Below are 22,597 nucleotides of genomic sequence, written 5' to 3'. Positions count from 1 at the left end.
GAAATGTGTCATTGATTCATGCTGCTTCTTTTCAAATCCATGGATAAAATAATTAATGCTTTATCCGTGTCTGAATTAATTTAATTACACATTGATCAAACAGTTCCCAGAGGAATTTTGTTAAAAATATGGTTTTAAAAGTTGGTTCTAGTGTGAAATAGGTTTGAGTGTCGTAAACAGGATGTAAACAGTGATTTTCTCTCTTCTATTTGTGCACTAAGCTTCTTCTCTGTCTCTGTGTTCCTCAGGAGAGCCGTCCTCCATCATCTCTCGGTACCCGTCTCCTGCAGAGTTGGATGCATTTGCTCAGAAAACAGCCAACAGCCCGCTGTCCATCAAAATATTTCCGTCTGACGTGCGGGTTCCGCAGCACAAGCAGCTCAACAAAACCGTCAACGGCTTGGACACCACGGGCCAGCGCTACGGCCACTTCTCTCAGCCGTACTCAGGGGGACACCAGGGTCTGTTGGCCGTGGTCAAAGCTGCTGCTGCGGTGGTGGTCAAAGGTGTGGTGAAAACCCCAGAGGGCAGGAGGACTAAACACGCAAACACACCAGCCTCTGTGGCACCGTATAATAATCCTCTGAATAATGGCTACGCAGTTAGACATGGGCACAAAGCCTATCGTATAAGCTCCTGTAAGCCCCCTGATGTACCCATTGAGACACTTTGTTCAAACGCTGGGATTGCCCCTGGAGATCAGAGCCTGGCCTCCCAGTCTGAGCTGGCGGAGGTTCAAAGCCTGATGAGACAGATGAACAGAGCCCCCCACAGTCAGGCCCTACAGCGGGGGGGAGAGGCTCGGGCCAGCCCGTCGCTGCAGGCCGTGGCAGCGGTGGCGCATTCAGAATCAGACTTTGTCCTAGGGGTGCCTCCCCAGAGCAGCCTGGCCTACACGGGGGCCGTGCTGCCCACGCACAGCACCGACATCGGTAAAGGGGACTACACGGTGTGGCAGCAGGTGCAGCTGCAGCAGCAGTCGTATCAGCAGGGCCCAGGCAGGATGTACGGCGTGGGTCACAGAGCACTGGAAACCAGGCTCGGTGAGTCTCCTGAAACCTGCCTCCCACTGGGCTGCTCCTCACAGCTGTCATACAGGCCACACCCCTGCAGCGTGGGCACAGTCAGCGCCCCCCCCGGCCGAGCCTTCCGCCCCGCACTACTTCGCCCCTTCCTGGGACTGCGGCGGAATGGCCACCCCCAAGAGCGACTGTTACATTTCTCAGGGTTTGGCAACGGGTACATGTGCAGCCAGGCCCAGAGACTTCGGACTTTACCATCCACACCCACATCTCCACCCAAACAGTCACCAACACCAACCACAGTATCCTCCTCAGCAGCCGCATCTCCACCCTCTCCCCCCCCACAGGCAAGTCTACAGCACGGACCAAAACCTCTTCTGTGGGCTCGAGAGCTCCAGCCTGTGCCACGCCGCGGTCCTCAGCAGCAGCCTGCAGTCGCTGGAGTGCCTCATCAGTGAGATCCACCCCCCCTGCATCAAAGAGCACATGCTGGGCCGCGGGTACCAAGCCATGGGGATGCCTCAGCTGCTGGAGCACCAACCGCAAACCCACATCCAGCTCCCCGTCTACAGATAAAAACGTCCCGCTGCCACTCAATGAACCGCAGAGGCAGGGTTGGGGTCAATTACCAGGGTTTCTACTGCTTTAGTCAAATTAGATTCAAGACTTTTTTTTTTTTTATTAACATTTGAGGTTAAATTTAAGACCAACTTCACAGTAAATATAATTAGGGGTAAAAAAACGCCACATCAGTTACATAAGGTTAGGGTAATTATTTTCCAGTGTCTACTGGCGACTCTCAAAGTAAACACACAAAATAACAGTAAAATACACCAAAAAAACTGACTAAAATAATCAAAATCGCTCCAAAAACACAAGATGACTACAAAAATAAGCCAGAAATCTATAAAACAACAAAAATACAAAAAATAAAAGCCATTAAGAAGAATTTTTGTTGTTCATGTTGTTTATACATTTAAAAAAATAAAAAATAAATAAATGTTTTTTTTAATTTTGAAATGTGAGAATAATTACAATTATAAAATCATATTTATGTGTTAAACCGTAAGACTTGAAAACATTGATTTAAGACATTTTAATGACAAATATGGCCTTATTTTTAGATTCATGAATTCAATGCCTTTTAAGGCTTTTTAAGGAACCCTGATTACATTTTTCAATTACATTTACATCTTCAGTTACAACTCAATTATGATTACGTTGACCGGTATGTTTTCCCATTACAATTCAAATTACAATTGTCATTTTTACTCTGAAAGTCAAGCACAACTACGTTCTCAATTACTATAGTTCAAATGTAATTAAACACAATTACTGAGCCCTTAATGAATAAGCTCATAAAACTTCACCATCCAGTGTTAGCATCTCTTATGATAACGGGTCAGTTTTGACCAATGTTTTAAATCAGCTGTAAAATACACTAAAACATATTATCTATCATCCAATTTCTTTTTCATCTCTTGGGTATCTTATTAGGCTTCTTTGCCAATGAAAATATTGGTATTAATATTTTTGGTGTGGGCGTCTGAGCCTTTTTTCTGTCAGTATAAACCTACATTTAAATAAAAAAAAAAAATGAAATAAAATGACAATATGTAACATGGTTCCCCAGTTTTGCGCGTTAATCAAACAGTATTTGTTTTTATAGGGTTTCCATGCCGATTGCAATTACAAAGTCATTTATGAGTACAACAGCAACAGATTTATTCAATTACAGTTACAATTATAATTACGCCATAATTGTAATGAATTATCAAAGACACGACAACAATTATAGTTGACCCCAACCCTGCACAGAGGCAACGCAAGCTTTTGATAGGGGGACGAAGATGTGCACTTTTAATTTGTGCATGTACTGTGTTTGTGGAGGGCTTTGCGTTCATAAAAAAAGTAGACGATAATCATGACTTGGGATGCTAGTTCATCCTTTGATCATCTCATGTTTTTGTTCATATATCTTTAAAGGAAACAGGACTGGTGTTAATCGAAAAACAAATATGCCACTTTTGGACACTGCTTACAGATTACCTTCTATCCACCTTATTCCTGGAGCTGCTACTGCCTGATTATGGGTTCAACTTCCTGTGTAATATGCAGAGGTGTGGACTGGAGTTGCATATTTGATGACTTGACGGAATCACGAAGGACTTGCAACTCAAAACAAATGACTCGTGACTTAACTCAGACTTAATGACTCGGGGAGACTTGACTTCCTACCCTTCCATGACAAAAGATTTTATAAAATGCAATTAATATTAATGATCAATAAGTCTGCTGAAACCCCTGCTGGATGGCAAACAGGACTTTGATTGACAGACAAACAGACAGCCAATCATGAAGCAGGTGAAAACATCAAGCTAGGCTGAGACGTGCGCACACTAGCAGAGAAAATTCAATGTAACTTTATTTGTGTAGCGCAAATTACAACAACAGTCATCTCAAAGGGCTATCGAAATATTTTTTTATTAAAAAATGATTCCGAGGGATATCATTCGGATTCATAGATTATACCGTGATTAAAAATTATACCTTGTCCTTCTTCCCTGTACAATTATAGTTTGTTTGGTTAATAAAGGAACAGTGAACATGTTCAAAATCTAAAAATACACTGAATTAATTTGTTTCTAAAAGCATATGTAAAATGATACAATTATTTGACAAATGTGTACTCTATTCAAGGAATTAATGGTTTAAATCAGTTGAATAAAATGTACTAATGACTTGTTAGGACTTGTAAATTAAAGTTGAGGACTTTTGACTTTGAGTTAAATGACATGACTTGAGAAGCAGAGACTGGTTGGTAATAAATAACACTATGCTATATGTCCACGAGCATAGCTTCTGCGTCTAACGTTTCAAAATAAGAGCCCTGGATAAAATCTATTCCATTGTATTTAACGGACGACGATTCAAGATCGCATGTCTTTGTTTTTTTTTTAAAAAAACAATAGAAATAGTTGCAAATTTCTGTTTTTTTTTAAAAAAACAATAGAAATAGTTGCAAATTTCTGTTGAAGCGTTGATTAACGATTGCTACCTGCTTCTCTATTACACCTGATGTCGCTTCCGTAATCATATCAACAGTCGCGCCTCCTGGGATAAGTGGATACATTGGCATGAGCGTTACACAACACATCCATTATTATACAGTTCTAGAGTTTATGGCGACAGGTAAGCATTGAAGTGATTGTAATAATTATAATACTTATACAATCTAATATTTTTTCTGTCTCTTGAGAGAACTACAAATTGGAAAGTGGGAGCAACACTGCCCCCTATGGTTACTTGTGATATTGTGTTTGATCCAATAACTAACAGCTTTTTTCTCAATAAACATAAATGGGCTTCTGAATTTAGCATCTAATCACATTCATTCTTTAAACGTATATTTCTAGGATGATTTCTCCTTTTAGGCCTTTACCACATGTAAAAAAACAAACAAAAAAAAAAACACACTGAACTGAACTAATCATTCATTTAAAAAAAAAAAAAAAAAGGACATTACTTGAACTTGAGTAGAATCTGATGTGGCAGGTTTTGTGGATTATTGTACGTTCTCACATGCTCGTTACTCGACAGGGATTACTTCTGAACTCTTACGTTACACTTTGAACTTTCGGCTCATTTTCTTGTGGGTTTAGACTTCATCACCCTGTTTTTGGACAGAATACTCCAAATGTGAAACTACGCATATAACATCGTCTTTATTTTTCATTCGGAGCGAAAAGAACTTGATAGACATTTATGTACTTAATACTTTTGTATCTCTGAAGCAACACTGTTTTTTTTTTTTTCATTTTTATTATTATTATTATTTTCACTGCTCAGCGAGACGTGCTGCTTGGTTTGTGAGTTTGGACGATTCTGAAACAAAGTTTGAAGAGTTTTCTTTGAATGAAAGGAAAGATATGTGATGCTGTCTCACTGCACTGTGCGTGTAAGGTAGTACCATGTTGGACAGCAGGCTGCCTGAATCATATATAAGTACCTTCTCTGTAGGGCTATGTTATTTCTGTCAGTTCAACACTAATGACTGAGCGGCTCTGTGTGTGTGTGTGTGTGTGTGTGTGTGTGCACTGGTTCTGTAATAATATTTATTTATGTTTGCAAGCAGTCTCTATCATTATAAAGTGCAATTATTCTATATGAACGTGTGAGTGCTCTCTCTCTCTCTCTGTGTGAATTATGTTGATGAAATAACTACATTTTGAAATGTACAATCCTAATCCCTCACCCTTTTCTGCCTCTCCTTAATAAGGATTGTCAAGTGAATTAAATTTTCTAATCTGAGAAAATGCTGTGTCGTTACGTATTAATAGTCATTATCTGACAAACACAGAGCCTTTATTGTATTCACGGATGATAAACGACTCAAGTTATGGAAAGCAGGGACGACGTTATAGGTTTATTGCAAAGGGATTTAAAAGCTTAGAGTCTTTCGCTGTTTTCCTCACATTTTTTTTCTTCTTTCATTTTTTTTTTTTTTTTTTTTATTAAAAATCCATCTTTTCACTGAAGGATTTCAGCTTTCTAAAACGATGTGAGCCAATCCTGAGCTGAAATATGTAGGGCTCGCTTAAAGCACTCAATTATTTTAGGTTGAAGTGAAGGCTGATGCTTGGGGGAGAAAAACCCAGTCGACGTTTTAAAGAGACTGCATTAGGAAGTGACAAATAAGGTGCTTTGTTGAAGGTAAATATTAGTGCAGGTCAGGGTTGGAGTCAATTATAAATCTAAATACAATTATGGCGTAATTATAAATGCAATTTTAAAAATCTGTTACTGTCATAATTGGAATTAAATTCTAATTGACTTCAGATAATTTACTTTTTTAATTGTAATTGTCAATTGACAGTTCTACACATATGTAGTTAATTATTCAAATATGTTTTATTTCAAGCTTTTCCACATTTTTCATTTAAAAAAAAAAAAAAAATGAAATCTAGGGCTATACTGACATAAAAAAGGCTCAGATGCCCAGAGGTGGACTGGCAGACATGGTAACGGGCACACTCAAACTCCACTATGGCCGAGACCAAAGAGCTAGGACACAGAAACTAAATTGTAGACCTGCACCAGGCTGGGAATCTGCAATAGGTCAGCAGCTTGGTGTGAAGAAATCAACTGTGGGAGCAGTTCTTATTAGAAAATGGACGACCACTGATAATCTCCCTCGATCTGGGGCTCCACGCAAGATCTCACCCTGTGGGGTCAAAATAATCACAAGAACAGTGAGCAAAAATCTCAGACCCACACGAGGGGACCTAGTGAATGACCTGCAGAGAACTGGGACCAAAGTAACAAACCATCAGTAACACACTACGCCACCAGGGACTCAAATCCTGCAGTGCCAGACGTGTCCCCCTGATGAAGCCACTACATGTCCAGGCCCGTCTGAAGTTTGCTAGAGAGCATTTGGGCGAATGTCATATGATCAGATGAAACCAAAAAAGAACTTTTTGGTCAAAACTGAACTCGTCGTGTTTGGAGGAGAAAAAATGATTATGAAAAAATTAAGAAGAAAAAAAAATACACTAATTGAAAGCCAAGGATGTTTTCAATTATCCATATTGAATTATTTTCCAATTACAATTAAATTAGTTATTTTTTATCCTCAGAAAGTAAAATGTGGACAAACTTGATATCATGGAACATATTTTAATAACTGTTAACTACATATGTGTAGAACTGTACATATACATGTAACATCGTTTCTCTGTTTTGCGTTAAATTGTAATTGACGGATTTTATAGAATTTTCATGGCAATTACAATTACAAAGTCAATTATCTAAACTCAATTACAATTTAAGCCAATTCCAATTATAATTACGCTATAATTGTAATTAATTATAATTAGAATTGACCCCAACCCTGATGCAGGGGTAATTTATAGTTATTAGGAATGGACTGGCTCTTACGCAGCTATTGAATAGCTAATGTTTGATGATGTGGCTGCCTGCTCTGCCTCCTTTGCTCCATTTGTTCTCCTAAATGAAAGCTTTAACAGCGATGCAGTTTGGATCAGCGTGATCGTAAAACGTGCCGCACACTGAAGGAAGCCCATTACAAATGAAATAACCTCGATGGTGTGAATAATGGCATCATAGAAGCACTGCTGGGAATGCCAACTGCACATCTGAATTCATGACCTTGTCACTAATAACAAATACGTCCGAGCTAAAAGGTCAGCGGCGTTGTCATCGAGGCGTGGCTGTAAATGATTTTTTTTCCCCCCTTCGCTCTGTAGTGTAGAATGTCGTGTTCTGCTGGTGCTTTTGGAGCTTTTCCATCACTGACGGTCCATGCTGATGATAAACCTGCAGGATTACAGACAGACTCCTCTCGCTCAGAGACGATTAGCCCCGGCCAGGCTTTCCCTGGCAGAGGAACCGGGGCCACAGAGGCCTCTGGGACACTCCAGATAAGTAAGCCTGCACGGCCAGAAGAGGATGATGGTTCATTCGGAGGATTAAGATACACAGAAGAGAAATGTTCCTTCCACATTTAGTTTTTTTTTCTTCTTTTAGCCATTAAAGTTATTTGGGTTCAGGCTTCCTAAATGCATGCACTAGCAGCAGCTGGCAGAAAATAAATCCAACATCAAAAGTGAGTCATTTAAAACCTTAGTTATCACTAATGGCATGAGGACAGTATAAGGACTCTATGTAAGGCTGGGTTGCATCTAAAGCCTCACTCGCACAGGATAAGTATTATCTGGGGACCCCATGTAATAAATGAATGACCCTCCAACGTCTGCTTTTTATGTGGTGCATTCGCACGGGATAACCGAAGCCTGCCATTTTGCTGAAATGTACGGACATCTCCCGGATATGATGTCAACGTGCTGCGTATTGATGCAACATTTGCTCACGTTGTTTTCCGCAAAACGGGCGCTAAAAAGAAAAGAAGGCACTGGACGCGAGGAGAAACCTTTTGTAGCATGTTGTCCACCTCACACCGATGGCAGAGGTGTAATTTGCTTGTCGATGACGTTTCGTTAAAGAGTTACTGATGCTGGAAGTCCGAATCTGTGAATATCTGCCAACTTTACCAAACAATGTTACGGTCCAAATAGTGTCCAGATAAACTGGTGTCTGGGCGGACTTCTGCTCCCTGTCCAGACATAAAAAGAAGCAACACATAAGTCACATTACTGGTGAATTGAAACATTATTAATACATAAATAAATCAAAACCAAAAAATGGTTGTGGAACCAGAGGTGGGGTAATGAATCTACTGGTGCTCCTCGTTTCTTGTGATCAACTTCCGTGTGTGTTGACGGCTGCTATTCAACTTCCCTAAAAAAAAACTGTACTTGTTTTTGCAAATGTGTCAAATCGTAGGAGTTCTAACATCTATTGTTTCTCACAGTTGACAGTCAGTCGCCAGTTTATTTTGTTACTGCTGTATTTCGACTGTAACGCTGCAAAACAGAAACATAAACGTGAGCAGCTTTTCACGAGCTAAAACATCCACAGAGAGCATGAAAGCATGAGCAGGACCAGAAAACTGCTGAAATAAATCCTAAACAGTCCTACTGTGTGTAGAGACCTGGTCCAGGCCCTGGGGATGGAGGTGACCTCAGTTCTCGCTCTAATTTCCATGTTATCATAGAAAAACAGAACAAGTTAAAAAAAAAAACACAAAAAACATTGTAGGTAATTTGCGGTACAATTTTTACTTTACAAATTACTGACACGGCCGATTCGCACGGGATTAACATCACAGACATTCTCCTCAATTATTACTAATCGCATGTGGTCCCTAGGTCAAACTAATCCCGTACGAATAGGGCTTAAGAACGCTCTCCAAGTTCTCAACTAGAGGCTCGGGAACCAACTTTGGATTTTGGATTTATTTTTGGTGAACCCCAGTGAACCCCAACCATTTGGATGGATAAATAGATGGATGTAAGGATGGATGGATGCTTTTTTTTTTTTTTTTTTTTTTAAATTAAAATAAAGGTTTTCAAGCTTCAACGCATTTTCATTCAATAGAAAACTACTATTTAATTGTTAGCTTGTTTAATTTAGTATTAGCTCAGTTTTAAAGCACAATCACTGATTGAATATTCACCATTTTTATAATATTTATTCCTTAATCTGGAACAGTTTGTTAATCAGATGATGATGGGCTTGTGAAGCCAGAACAGTTGAGAGTAGGGCTGTACAAGGCCATAAATCTGACAATACGATACGATTCATGATTTGCACGGTACGGTATATATTCCAATGCTAATATATCACAAAATCAACAATGACACATTTTACCTTTAGAAGTTGAAAATTATATGAAATACAATTAATTTTAATTTATTTAAACTTGCAAAAACAAGTAAATGGTAACTCACTTTAATTAAAGTACAAATATAAAAAACAAGTGGTATGATAATCAAACTGTCAAATTATTATTATTTTTTTAAGTTTAACATTTGCTTCTACAACAGATTCTGATTCTATTATGTTTTTGAATTATTAAAATACATTAAAAAAAAAGTAACCACATACAGCTATAACAAAAAGTACAATCAACTTCCAGCTAAAATGCATTGAGGAGTGAGGGATTAAAGGGTTATTTCTTTAAAAAACATGATTGAAAATATCAATTTGGACATTTTTTTTGGGATCGATACGATAATGGTGCAGTGAAATATCGCGATATATCACCAAATCAATTTTTTCTTACACCCTTAGTTGTCATATCGTGTATCAAAAACATCTCCCCACCCCGTTACTATCTTCAAAAAGTTTACAAATACTAAAAGAAGTTTAATCTCATCCAAACAATCTTTGCGATATTATCGCGATATCATAAAACACGATTTTCTAATTGCAAAGGCTGCAATTTTGTACCGTCCTGTTAAGTTCAGAGAGTGTTTAAGAAGTGTAGTCCACGTGTTTACATGTTTCATGAAACGTGTCAGTTAGTTAGATGTGTTGAAGAGGTAAAGCCACAGATTTCTTTGCTTTATTGTTGTAATCTGTGCTTTAAAATGTATATTTTATATTTATTTAAAGTTTAAATCATGAATCAAATGAAATTGTTTATTATGAAACAGATTGATTTATTGTTTGTGTTCACTGAAAAATACATGACAAGAGGCCCTTGAAAAAAATATTAAATCACAATCGCAATATTGAGAAAAAAAAAAAAAAAAAAAAACACGCAATTAGATTATTTTTCAAAATGGTTCCGCCCTAATCCTCAGTTTCCTATTCTGATGAGGTTCCACATATTGGGTGGTAAGAGGATTTCCTCCAATCACATACCGCGGTTTTAATGAGTGGTTGTCTTTCTGTTTAAAACTCAAACTGTCCTGCAAACGCCAGCATCAATAAGATAGTTTGATTCTATAGAAATGTGTTAAAATCCAAATAAATCAATAATTATGCATCCAACATTAAAAACCATGCCACTTTCAAAGGCACTTAAATCACTTTTCTGCTGCATTCTGATGCTTGGTTTGAACCTCTCTCGCTTATTAGATTTCTCCACCAAGAAAACGAAACACATTTAAAACGACTATCTATCATATACATATATATTTTGTAATGTTTTATTGGTGGTTTTTGAGTGGCGGAATATGAAACTTAAACTTAAACAGCCAAGCCTATATATGCAAACAATGGAAACAAAGAACTACTGAAAATAGTCCCGGTGGATCAGGTTTAGTAGGAAACCCTTTCAACTATGAAGTCGTTTAAACGTAACCATGTGTGATCATTTTTTCCACATATAGAATGAATGAATTTGCAGATTTTTCCATCTTCCCTTTGTGGCTCTTCTAAAATTAGGAAGTAAATAAATAATGACCTTCATCTGATTTTTTTTTTTTTTTCTTGAGGAAAAAAAAAAAAAAATCTCCATTTGAAGATGACACACTTTAATACTGTTGGATAAAATAACCATTACATTACTCTGTGCGAAACAAACTCCATTTAGCAGGAGCTGTCCTTCATTTCAAGGCAGGATAGTTTTTCTAATTGCTTCTTTAATAAGTAGGCTAATCCAGATGGGCCTGCATAAATCTGAATGAAAGTTTAATTTGCTTAATTAAATGGTTTTAGGGACTCTTTAGAGTTTAGTACTTGGGATACCTATTAGTTGAGGTACTTCTTAAAGCCAGTGCTGTTATTCAAGTATAAATCTGATGAGCAAATAATTAAATTAAATTGAACAAAGAAGTAAGTGTTTTAAAAGAAGTGGTGTTTAAGCACTTTGTCCATAATTGGATGTTTCAGTGTCACAGGAAAATAATTTAAAAAAAAAAAAAAAAGGTGAATATCCCCACCTAGTGTTCAAATTGAGAATAGAATTGTAAAGCATTTAGTTGAAGCCACTTTTACTCACTGAATGGCTCATTTGTTCAGTAACATCAAACTCCATGGATTAAAATGCTTAGCGATACATCCATCGAGACACGAAAAGGCCACAGCGGCGTAACCACACCTTCCTTGCTCTTCATGAAAAACAAACAGCAAAATGTACACTGACTGAACACACATTCCACATGGGCAACCAAACATTTCTGGTTCAGCAACCTTTATCACCTGCAGGGTTTAACTACCAGTAAACAGTCGTATACCGACTTTCATCTAACTGTGGTTTCATTCAACACAAAAGGCACATTGGTTTACAATGGAAATGGAATGAGCAGAGGTAGAACACCAGCATCAGTCCCAAAATGAGTGGTTCGTATGCAAGTTCACAACTGTCACCCACTGTTGAACTGTAGCTGGTGGAGTTCTCATATGATACTAACTACACAAATGTATATCTCTAGTATCTATACCAACGTTCGGATTAGCATTGACTGATACCGATTGTCACGGGCTGAGTTTACCTCGTACTGAGATCGATTTTGAGCATGCCCACTACCGGAAAATGAATTTTTGCTACTTCCGCCGTGCTGAGTGAGTGACAATATCAGTCAACAACTTGAGTAAAGTAATAGTGTCTCATGCAGCAATCTCAATATGAATAGGAATAGTTAATTCTCCAAAAAAAAAACATGATTATAATATACATTGCAATAAATAACAGTTAAATTTACAATAATAAGCTGTTGTATTCATATAAATCTGATCGTGACAATTGTCTTTCTTTTATCATTGGTCGACTTTTTTATCGATGGTCGATTGATGTGATGTTTTAAGCATTTTTAAAATGAATACAGCAGCAATCTCTGTATGACATTGCGCATAGCAAGTCCAGCACGGGTACATCTCAGTACGTAGCAGTCACATTCTGAGATTGTCTTACGGGTTAAGTAAGGAGTACGGAGGTGTAAAAAGATTGATGGTTTTGTTTTGTTTTCTCTCCTGTGCACACTGACTGCTGCAGTTTCAACAAAAAGCGACATGCAAATATTATATATGTATATATATATATTCTTTAAGCGCAGTGGCTTATGGGTAAACGCGGTGGCTTATGGGTAATGTAGTAGTGGTAGGGAAATGCATTGTGTGTACGTCCCGCCCGGTACTCGTGCTGTACTTGGCGGAGGTCTGCGCGCTCTCATTTTTAGATGATCTAAAAAGGATAATCTTTTATTCATCCCACGACAAGAAAATATACAGCTAGGCCAATGGTGGAGTAGTCATTAGCTGCCTGGCACACGTCGGTGCCAGGATTGTGATCAAGGCAACTCTGATCTCTGCCTTTCTTAGTTGAAAATTCTGAGAAATTACAATAAAGGCAATAATGTTGATGTGATTAAAGCTCTGATTATTCTGAATGGCATATCTATATTGGCCCAACAAAGCAAGGCAACAGTATGTAGCTTATTTCAGCAACAAGGCATTCAAAATTATTTATGTAAGAGTTTAAAAACATGACAGGTTTTAAGTAAAAAGAAAAAAAAATCATAAAACAGCAACATAAATAAAGCCTACATTACTGTGTTCCACAACAGCAGTAAGTAATTTGTGAATGTAGTGAATATTGTACATTATTTCCTCAAGTTATTGGCATTAAAATGCTTTTAATCACTATTTTACCACCAACATGTGGCTCTACAGTTGCCATTGTTATGAGAAGTCAGACAAATTATTTTTAGAGGAAGTTCAACTTTACCGTGTAGATTTGACTCCATGTAGCGACCCCTGTACATAAACCCAGAATTCTGAGGTGCATTAAATGCATCATAAGGACAGAGACTTCCTGGTGACGATGCAGCCTGTGGGCGGGCTTATGAGTCCACACTGAATGGCTGAAAACCTTTCACTCAAAGCTAGCTTTAAAAAATGAAATACAGAGTAGCCTGTACTAGTGCACAAAGTGACAATATGCATCAGATATTTTCATACTGCGTTTTATTTGAGCTAGATTTATATTTGAGAAAGTGACAGAATAGAACAGTTGTTTGAGATTGTGTGTGGTGTTTTATTATCAAACTTAAAAAATATTTTAATCAGTATCTCTTTAGTTTATTACTAGATATTTCAGGCGACCCCATACTTTTTCTAACTGTGGTTTTATTCAACACAAAGGCACACAGGTTTTAAATGGAGTCAAAACAAAAATTGTTGTTTCATATAAGCAAGTTAAAAACTGTCCCTCACTGGTGTAGCTGGTGAAGTTCTAATATGATGGTCTGTTTTTGCATAAAAAAGGTGCAAATTACACAAATGTATAATCTACTAAAAACGGAGAGCTCCTATGACCCAGTGCAGTCTTTACTTAAAATGGGAAAACAACAGGTTTTGTTCAAATGTAAGATAAATGTACAAGTAAGGTATAGTTACTCATGAAAAAACGTGTGTATATGTATATACAAAATGTTAAATTACTTATTCTTATACATTATTTACACAAGTGTGTAATTTTTAAGATAAGGCACTGTAATAAATACAACACTGGGGGTGAAATGGGAATAAAAGCTAGTACACATGGGAGGTTAAACGGTGTAGTCGAGCTCTGCGTTTAAAGTAGTGTACATCTCGTAGATGGCGTCTACTGTGGGGATGTAATTCACCAGAAACTGCTGCACTTTGGCCAAACACTCCTCTTCTTTGACTTCCTCTCCCTTCGACAGCGCCTTGAGGAAGTTTGATCTGTACGGAGCTGCGATTAAGGCTGCCTGCAAGTGATAAATCAAAATAAATTAAAAAAAAATCACGAGCATCATCTTGAACAAGTCAATAAAAAAAGACGACAACTTTTGTGTTTACCAAAGACGATAAATGACCCTAAAACTGTGCACCCTCTCTCAATTTTATCATATTTTATCGTACAGTAAATTCCAGTAGATATTTGGATTATTAAATGCTACTAAAACAGCTATGCAAATACTGTTAATATTGGTGTGTGTAAATTCTAGCACCGATTTAACTAGAGTTGCAAAGGGGCTGAAAATTTCCAGTAAATTTCCACGGGAACTTGCTACTAACTCGGGAATATTCAAAATACATAAACTTTTAATGGGAATTATTTATTGGAATTAACTGGAAATTTGGAGAAATTTTAAAAAGACTATCATATCCAAAGATAAATATTAATATCCATTCTAAATAACATAATAAAAAAATACAACATTTTTTTCAAAGTTGGAAACTTTTCATGGGAATTTAACGGGAATTTTTCAAAATTAAAGGTTGGCCCGTAATAAGGATGTTGAAAATAAATGGGAAAGGCGGTGTTTAGCTCAGTGGGTAGAGCGCCTGCCCCATGTACAGAGGCTATAGTTCCTCACCTGCTGCGGGTCCAGGTTCGATTCCCGGCCTGGGACCCTTTCCTGCGTGTCATTCCCCTGCTCTCTATGACCCCCTTTCCTGTCAAGCAACTGTCATATAAAGGCCACTAGAGCCAAAAAAATCCTTTAAAAAAAAAAAAATAAATGGGAAATATATTATCAACATCAGTCATTTAAAATTAACTCGCAATTTACATTAATTTGAATAAATAATTCCCATGAAAAGTTTTTAATGGTAAAAGATTCCCAAGCTTAAGTAAAGTGGAAATTTAGCAAAAACTTTCCACCCAGTTGCAACACTAGTTATCATAACTATGGAAGTAAATCTGTGCAATCCGAGTTGGAATTTGAGTTTCTGAAGCAGAATTTTTTTAGCATCAAAATTCACATTCCTTGAATTGCTAAAAACTCTAATTGGCAATAAACCTTGTCTGAATCTGATCAATTTCTAGCATGTATGCTGTAGATGTGCGAAAAGTTTCTTTTCCTCACGTTGAAAATCTTCTGAACAATCCAGCCGTGGTATCTCTTCAGTGCTTGCTCATAGGCTTTAGTCACATTGACTTTGATGAGATTGGGGTTGTTCTCGTCTCTCTCTCCGTCTGCCAAACTCTGCAGCAGAATCTGGATGAAACGAAGCCCCCTGCAGGACAGAGACAGTATGTCAGCAAACGCACACACCCGTCAATCTGCAAGGATTTTAGCTAGGGATGTAACGATTCACTCAACTCCCAATACGATTCGATTCACGATACGATTCTCTCACGATTTATTTTACAAAAGGAGACTGTAGACAAATGACTGAAAAATATTCCTTTATTTTTTTGGGGAAAAAAAACTAAAAAATACTGTACTATTTTCCTTTTATGTTTCATTGTCAAAAGAATCCCTTGATAAACTATTCAAAACAATGCAATTTAACTAAAAATAAATCCTGAATGAAATAAATAAAGGAATAATACAAATGAAGAAGAAGCCTATTAATTTAAATTCTGGTTCTATAGTAAACAATGCAAAACAACATAATAGTTGCTTTTATTTTTAAAAGTGCAACTGAAAATGTATTTTGTGCCTTAACAACTGGACTTTAAAAAAAATAAAAAAACAGTCTGCATTGTATTTACGTCAGATATTTGTTTGGACCAGCAGAGGGCGCTGGTACCCCAGTGGTCGGTTGGCATGCAGCTAATCTAGCAGTGAAGAAGAGATGCTATGCTAGCAGACAGAGCTAATAGAAAAACATGACTTTTACAGATATTCATATAACATTACAGATATTATTCGGGTGCTAAAGGGGTAAGGAATCATTTATGAACATGTTTAAGAGTAGAAGGCAGCCAGAAAGAAAGTAGTAGCAGATTCCCCCCGCCGCCAACACTTTTGAATGATAAATATATAGCACCCTCTGCTGTTTCAAAAAAGTACTGTGATTCAATTTTCAGAGCATCGATGCGAACCTTGATACCTATGAAGCGATTTTTAACTGCCTTACGATTAATCGTTACATCCCTAATTTTAGCACCAATGTGTGGCTGAGAATAGGATCACTCACCTCTTCAGCCACATCAGGGCCAACGTGGCCCCCACTTTAGGCCATTCGGCTCCGTGCTCCAGCCGCTCGGCCTCCACTATGTCCTGCAGGGTAACGTACTTGGCTGGATCCTTCACATAGACAGCTTTAATTTTCTGCAAAGGAGGGAACATGATGGCTGGTCTCAAGCAGGTGTTCAAATGAAAGACGAGATGCTATTACACGTTTCTAGTGACCTCAGAGACTTTTTTTGGTCTAAAGTTAGTTTTTTGATGTTTTACTGTGTATAAATACAGAGTAGCCAGTATCAGTATCAGATATCTTTATTCTTATAAGTGAAAGTCTTGAGATTGTGTGGCGTTTTAATTTGAAAAAGAATATTGATAAATTTGACCTATACCATATTGTATCTTACTAGTACAGTGCCCATCGGAGGTATTCATTTTGACATTGACATTAACAGGAGTTCCACAGTGTGGATGGGAAAATTTATGGGGGATATATATATATATATTTTTTTTTTTTTTTTTTTTCTCTTGGTAGCCAGAACATCACCAAAATGTAATCAGCGGTTCCTTGACCCATCATCATTTCCTGAAAATTCCATCAAAATCTGTATACGATAACTTTTCAAGTTATCGTATACAAACAGCGTCGCACTGCACTAGCATTAGCATAGAATAAAATGCTGATGACATCATCAGTTTGAATATGGAACACCGATAATTTCACTGTTGATGACATCATCAGTTAGAACATTCTTACTGTTGATGACATCATCAGTGTTCTAAAACAATGTTTGACAGGAGTTCCACAGTGTGGACTGGTCATTTCAAAGTGGTTTAGGAATAACCAAATTACAAATGCACACGCTCGGGGTATTTGGAAGGCGTTGACAAAGTTTCAGGTCGATCAGACACTGCGTCGGGGAGATATTCGCTCCATGGTCACACAGACCATCTTTGCTTTAGAGATATTTTTAATCAATTTTTATCATTTAGTCTTTATAATTATATAATTAAATTTTTGTCTGCTTATTTTTATTTTAAATATCTATATGCTGTGTCTAATTATTATTCTATGTATTTTATTTCTTTACTTTTATATTGTAAATTTTGCTTACTTTATTTATACGTGTATACATACATACATCTATGGGAATGTGTGTGTTTACATCATATATGCATACATCCTAATTTTGTGTGACTGCCTTTTATTTTTAATTTCATGTTTATCCAATATCTACTGCTCTGTGTGACTATTTGTTAAACACTACTGTTGCTATTATTCTTACTGTTACTATCATTGCTACTGTTGACTTTTTTAGTTATTCCTTGATCCTGTTTTTTTCTTTTTGAAATGCACATATGGAAATCTTTGTTAACTGAGTGCCACAAATGTGTAATAAAAATATATTTTTATATAATTTGAAATCAGTATTTTTATATTTTATTACTAGACATTTCAGGCGACCCCACATCCCTTTTACTTTTATAGGTAACCATTCCAATATCTATTGCTCTGCATGACTATTTGTTTAACATTATTGTTGCTATTATTCTAAATATTACTACTTTTGCTACTGTTAATATTGTCATTTTTGGTAAATCCTTGATCCTGTTTTTGTTGTTGAACGCATGTATTTACTGTACCAAATGTGGACCTCTTTGTTAACTGAGAGCCAATAACGTGTAATAAGAGTTTAATATATATTTATTATTACTAAACATTTCACATGACCTTTAATTTCCAGGCGACACCCATATGGGATTACAAACTCCTTTTTTTTTTTCTTTTTAATTTCATGGGTATCCAATATGTGTTGTTCTGCGTGACTATTTGTTGAACACTATTATTGACTTTTTATCCTTGACCCTGATTTTACGTTGTTGCTGTTTTTTCTTAGTTTTTTTTTTTTTTCAAATGCTTGTAAATACTGTTCTGAATGTGGAAATATTTGTCAATTGAGTGCCAAAAATGTGTGATAAAAAGTTTTGAACATAATTTTCAGCTGTATTTTTTGATTCTTTGTTTTAATGCTAGACATTTCAGGCGACCCCATTGCATTTCCAGGCGACCCAACATGGGACCACGACCTCTAGTTTGAAAAACCCTGAAATAGCGTCTCACCGTGATGTTGCCGTTGATGTCAGACTTGATGATAGAAAAGACTTTAGATCCCAGACAGTCTGAAATACAAGGGGACATTTGAGAACAGGCGATCAAATATGAATGAAGACACACGCACACGCACACACACGCACGCGGACTTTCTCTACGACAGAAAACACAGCAGCTGGCCTTTTAAAAACCCGCAGTCATCCACACACAGAGTGACACGGTTTGAATCGGCGTGTCATAGGAAACAGGTCCACCCGGTAAAGAGCCAGAAAGAGGCGAACACTCACCAAAGAAAGCAGGCAGGTGAGAGACGGTGTCCAGAAATACTTTGGTGTTCACAGACTTATCCGGAGGGAGTTGGTTGAACTGGTTATCCAGTAAAAGCGCCATTATCCAGCCGGTGGGAGCAGTGATGGTTAAGAAGCAACAGAGGGTTGGAGTTTGTGTCTGAGAACCCGGAACTGAGCCGCTGTCCGGTGGGCGGGGCCACGCCTGCAGCCGTCCAATCAGAGCCCTCCTCCTACAACAGGTTGGAAAATGGGCGTGCACAGAAAATGTAGTCCACAGAAACTCACACAGATCAATGAACTGATAGGTCAGTGCAGGCGCGCCTTACCCGTGGGGCATGCGCAGAGGTGGCGAAAGTGCTAGTCTTCGGTACTCAAAGAAAAGTGTAGATATTTGAAGAAATAAAAAATGACACCGGTAAAAGTTAAAGTATTGAAGTTGCTCCCTTACTTGAAAAGTTTTACAACTAAATATACAAAGTAAAAATTAAAACAAATATCCCTTCAATAATAAAACAGGGTTTTTTTTTTTTTAAACAAGCAAATTCCATATATTTTATTTCTTTCAAGAACTTGTAGAAAACTGCTACATGGAAATTAATTAAATATTTTACACTTGTGCCCATATTGACAAAGCTTCTCAGAGTCCCCTCAGAAAGCTCATAACTTAGCCTAAAAAATCTTAGCAAGGAATCTTAGCTTAAAAGTGATTCAGGAAGTTTCTGAGAGCAACTCTGAACAAGGAGTAGACAGAATTGTTTTTTTTTTAGTGAGGAGGTGTGGTTGGCCTTGTTGCTGGGTGGGATGCAGTCTGCAAAAAGCTGTGATTGGTTGTTAGAAAAAGAGAAAAGAAAGAAAAAAAAAAAAAACCAAAAACTTTGTGCTCCTAGTAATGAATGGAGAATAAAATCAACTGATCATACCTCAACTGCATTAAGAAATGTGTAATCATGAAATTAATTTCATTCAGCAAAATGTAATTAATTTGTACACAGCTTAAACGTTTGAACCTAGTTTGCATGCCAATTATTATTATATTGATTTACTTATTGTCAAGATACAATATGGTAGAACAACACTGAAAAAAGATGAATATTACAATAGCAGGGGTTCAATTATGGAATTGCCTAAAGGATGAAATAAAACAAAGCACCAAAATGAACCAGTTTAAAAAGCTTTTCAAATCATATATCGTTAGTAAGCATAAGAAAGAAAAGCAATAATATACAATATGTATATCATAGTGTAAAATATATTACTTAAACATAATAAAAGGTTTTTTATTAATTTATATATTGCCACTATAAATATAATTGATGAAATTTGTGTCGTAAAAAAAATAGTAAACGGGAAACTTGAAAGGTATGGCTCTGACATTGCTCCATGTTCAATGTATACACCCAATGTGTGTCCACAATGCATCCCAGGTGCGTCTAAAGTTCTGTGCAGTTGCACCGAGATGCGCTCTAGTTGCGTCCTAATGTGCTCAAATTTGAACAGGTGGCGTCCTAATGTGCTGAAATGCGATCAGGTTGTACTCTAATGCGGTCAACCAAGGGCTTTGCTCCATGGCTCACCCCACTGCAATACACCACTACGCTTCCTACCCACCTGTATGAGTCACCTGTGCTTAAGTGATAATGCATACCCAGTGACACTCCCAGATGATTAAAGCTACTGATCTTGAATTTTGTCTGAGTGCTAGTCTGACTGAGTAACTTCACATGCTCTTTATTGAAGTGTAATGGGTGCATGTTTCAGGAAACATCTGGATGATGTCATTCTTAGAACATGGATGCCTATAGTCACATATGTCATCAACAGGATGAAAAGGGGCTGCAACATTAAAGGCAGACCAGACTCTCTACTCATGCTACTTTTAAAGTTTGAATCAGTCTGGCTTTTACTATATGATAGAATACTGCAAAGATTATTATGGATTTACGAAGTAGTGAAGAATGAACGCTGAAGATTTTCAACCCGTGGCAGGGCAAGTTCTGCAGAGCAGCTATAATGCCTTTACCATTCTGGAGTTTATTGGTGAAGGTGCCTTTGGAAAAGTGGCTAAGTGCCAGGTAAATGGCAGCAACGCAATAGTGGCTGTGAAGATCCTGAAGCAAGAGATTGAGGAGGACGTAGAACATGAGTTGGGCATGTTGGAGGCCATAGGCCAACTGAATGCAGACCAAGTACATGTGATCAAATTGTATGAGATTTTTCAGCACTGTGGCCACACCTGTTTGGTTTTTGAGATGCTGGACATTGATTTATTTCAACACTGTCTGAACAAAAATTCACTGTATGTAAATGCTATCCGCCCCATTGCAAAGCAGCTGTTGGAGACATTGCAGGCTCTACAGTATCTCAAAATCGTGCATACTGATATCAAACCTGACAATGTCATGCTGATCAACATGAAGTACCTTCCTTACCGAGTTAAACTGATTGACTTTGGAAAGGCTTTACACTACTATACCTCCAAACTCGGGGGCATGCATCAGGCGGTTGGGTACCGGGCCCCAGAGGTTACACTTGGCCTTCCTTTCACTGAGTCCATTGATATGTGGGGATTAGGTTGTTTGCTGGCATTTCTCTACCTCGGGTTTCACCTCTTTCCCGTTCATTGTGAACATCTCATGTTGAGGTGCATGGTGGAGACCCTGGGCATGCCGTCAAATCACCAGCTTCAGAAAGGCATGTACACCAAATATTTTTTCTGTGAGGAGGATGAATTTGGCTCAAAATGGAGGCTGCTGACAAAAAAAGAATACTCAATTATTCATAAAAAAAATGCTCAGAACTGGCCCAGGAATCAAACTCATTTCACATCACTTGATGACCTGGTCTATGTCTATGAAAAAATGGGATGTGCAGAAATGAAAGACCGGAAGGCTTTCATCGACCTACTGAAGAAAATGCTGCGTCTGGATGGGGCGAAGCGGATTTCTCCCACTGAGGCTCTCCAGCACCCCTTTATCACCATGTCCCACTTGAGCCATGATCCGAGAAGCAGAGACTATCTAACCGAGGCACAGGCCTACCTTTATGATCATCAATACATTAGGAACCTGTACTATGGATATGGATAAGTACAGTATATCCGGGAAATCTGTTAGCCTGCTTCAGTGACAGAGGTGGAGATTGCAGCGTCAGACCAATCACAAACATGAATAAACTGTGTAGAGCAACTTACATCACAATTGAGGAATAATAAGGATTGCATTTATCCAATAATATGCTTTTTATTCCTAAACTCAGCAGTCAGATCCACACACAAACCAGGATCTTCTAACAATAGGCAGGTCATTTTCCAAGAGAACTTATTGGTCAGGAGGCGGGACTTCTGTACTTGCTAAAATCTTATCCAGAACAAAACCTACTCCCGACCAGGTTAGTCGTTCAGCCTAAGTTACCACAGGATTTAGCCCGGTAAGAAGTTAACCAGCTAGGCTAGAACGAAGCAACAGATTAAGGTGGATGGGATGACCATCTCTGTCTACCCTGACTACACATCACGGGTGGCCAAAGCTCGAGCGGGCTTCAATGCCACAAGGCAACAACTCCGAGGGCTTGAAGGAGTTAAATATGGCATCCTCTACCCGGGTCGCCTCATAATCATGTAAAACAACCAGGAGCATCTTTTTTCTGGCATCATTTGGTCAAAAATCCATAATAATATTTGAGCATATTGTAATCCAAAGTGTTATGAGTGGACAGTGAATCTCATCTCTTCTCTCGGCCCTGTAAAATGACATTTAGAAATCCAGGAGCATAACACTCGTAACCAAAAAACCCTAAGAAAAAGATGAAATAGAGAAATAAGAAACATAGGGCAGGGCAAAAATAAAACAAAACAAAACAACAACAAAGACATGCTCTTATAGAATGTCTTACAATACAGTAAGTCACATTTTTAAGGAA

General features: G+C 37.8%; 2 protein-coding genes and 1 pseudogene across 2 annotated transcripts; 2 read left to right on the top strand and 1 right to left on the bottom strand.

The window, feature by feature from the left end:
* Nucleotides 1–1,916, top strand: part of LOC114472852 (protein FAM222A-like) — a 29,408-nt pseudogene extending 27,492 nt beyond the window's left edge.
* Nucleotides 1,917–13,407: 11,491 nt separating this feature from the next.
* Nucleotides 13,408–18,909, bottom strand: LOC114472859 (glycolipid transfer protein-like). The gene is made up of 5 exons (XM_028462146.1): nt 18,677–18,909; nt 18,399–18,457; nt 16,290–16,423; nt 15,230–15,380; nt 13,408–14,125 (listed from the first exon to the last, which is right to left on the bottom strand). The coding sequence occupies exons 1-5, from the start codon at nt 18,777–18,779 to the stop codon at nt 13,943–13,945; spliced, it is 630 nt and encodes a 209-aa protein (XP_028317947.1). The 5' UTR covers nt 18,780–18,909; the 3' UTR covers nt 13,408–13,942.
* Nucleotides 18,910–20,916: 2,007 nt separating this feature from the next.
* On the top strand, nt 20,917–21,765 carry LOC114473732 (homeodomain-interacting protein kinase 3-like). Its single transcript, XM_028463504.1, has one exon. The coding sequence runs from the start codon at nt 20,929–20,931 to the stop codon at nt 21,763–21,765; it is 837 nt and encodes a 278-aa protein (XP_028319305.1). The 5' UTR covers nt 20,917–20,928.
* The last annotated feature ends 832 nt before the right edge of the window (nt 21,766–22,597 follow it).

Source organism: Gouania willdenowi, chromosome 12 (genome assembly GCF_900634775.1).
Source record: "Gouania willdenowi chromosome 12, fGouWil2.1, whole genome shotgun sequence".
NCBI lineage: Eukaryota > Metazoa > Chordata > Actinopteri > Blenniiformes > Gobiesocidae > Gouania > Gouania willdenowi.
Note: the sequence above shows the minus strand (reverse complement) of the source record. Positions and strands in the feature narration are given on the sequence as shown.

Bases quoted from the DNA above. Each gene is read 5' to 3' on its own strand.
- LOC114472859 (XM_028462146.1), bottom strand. From the start codon at position 18,779: ATGGCGCTTTTACTGGATAACCAGTTCAACCAACTCCCTCCGGATAAG. The intron at 15,381-16,289 runs GTGAGTGATCCT...TCTGTCCTGCAG, and splicing joins GCCCTGATGTGGCTGAAGAG to GGGGCTTCGTTTCATCCAGA. The intron at 14,126-15,229 runs GTGAGGAAAAGA...TATCACTTGCAG, and splicing joins TTGTTCAGAAGATTTTCAAC to GCAGCCTTAATCGCAGCTCC.
- LOC114473732 (XM_028463504.1), top strand. From the start codon at position 20,929: ATGCTGGACATTGATTTATTTCAACACTGTCTGAACAAAAATTCACTG.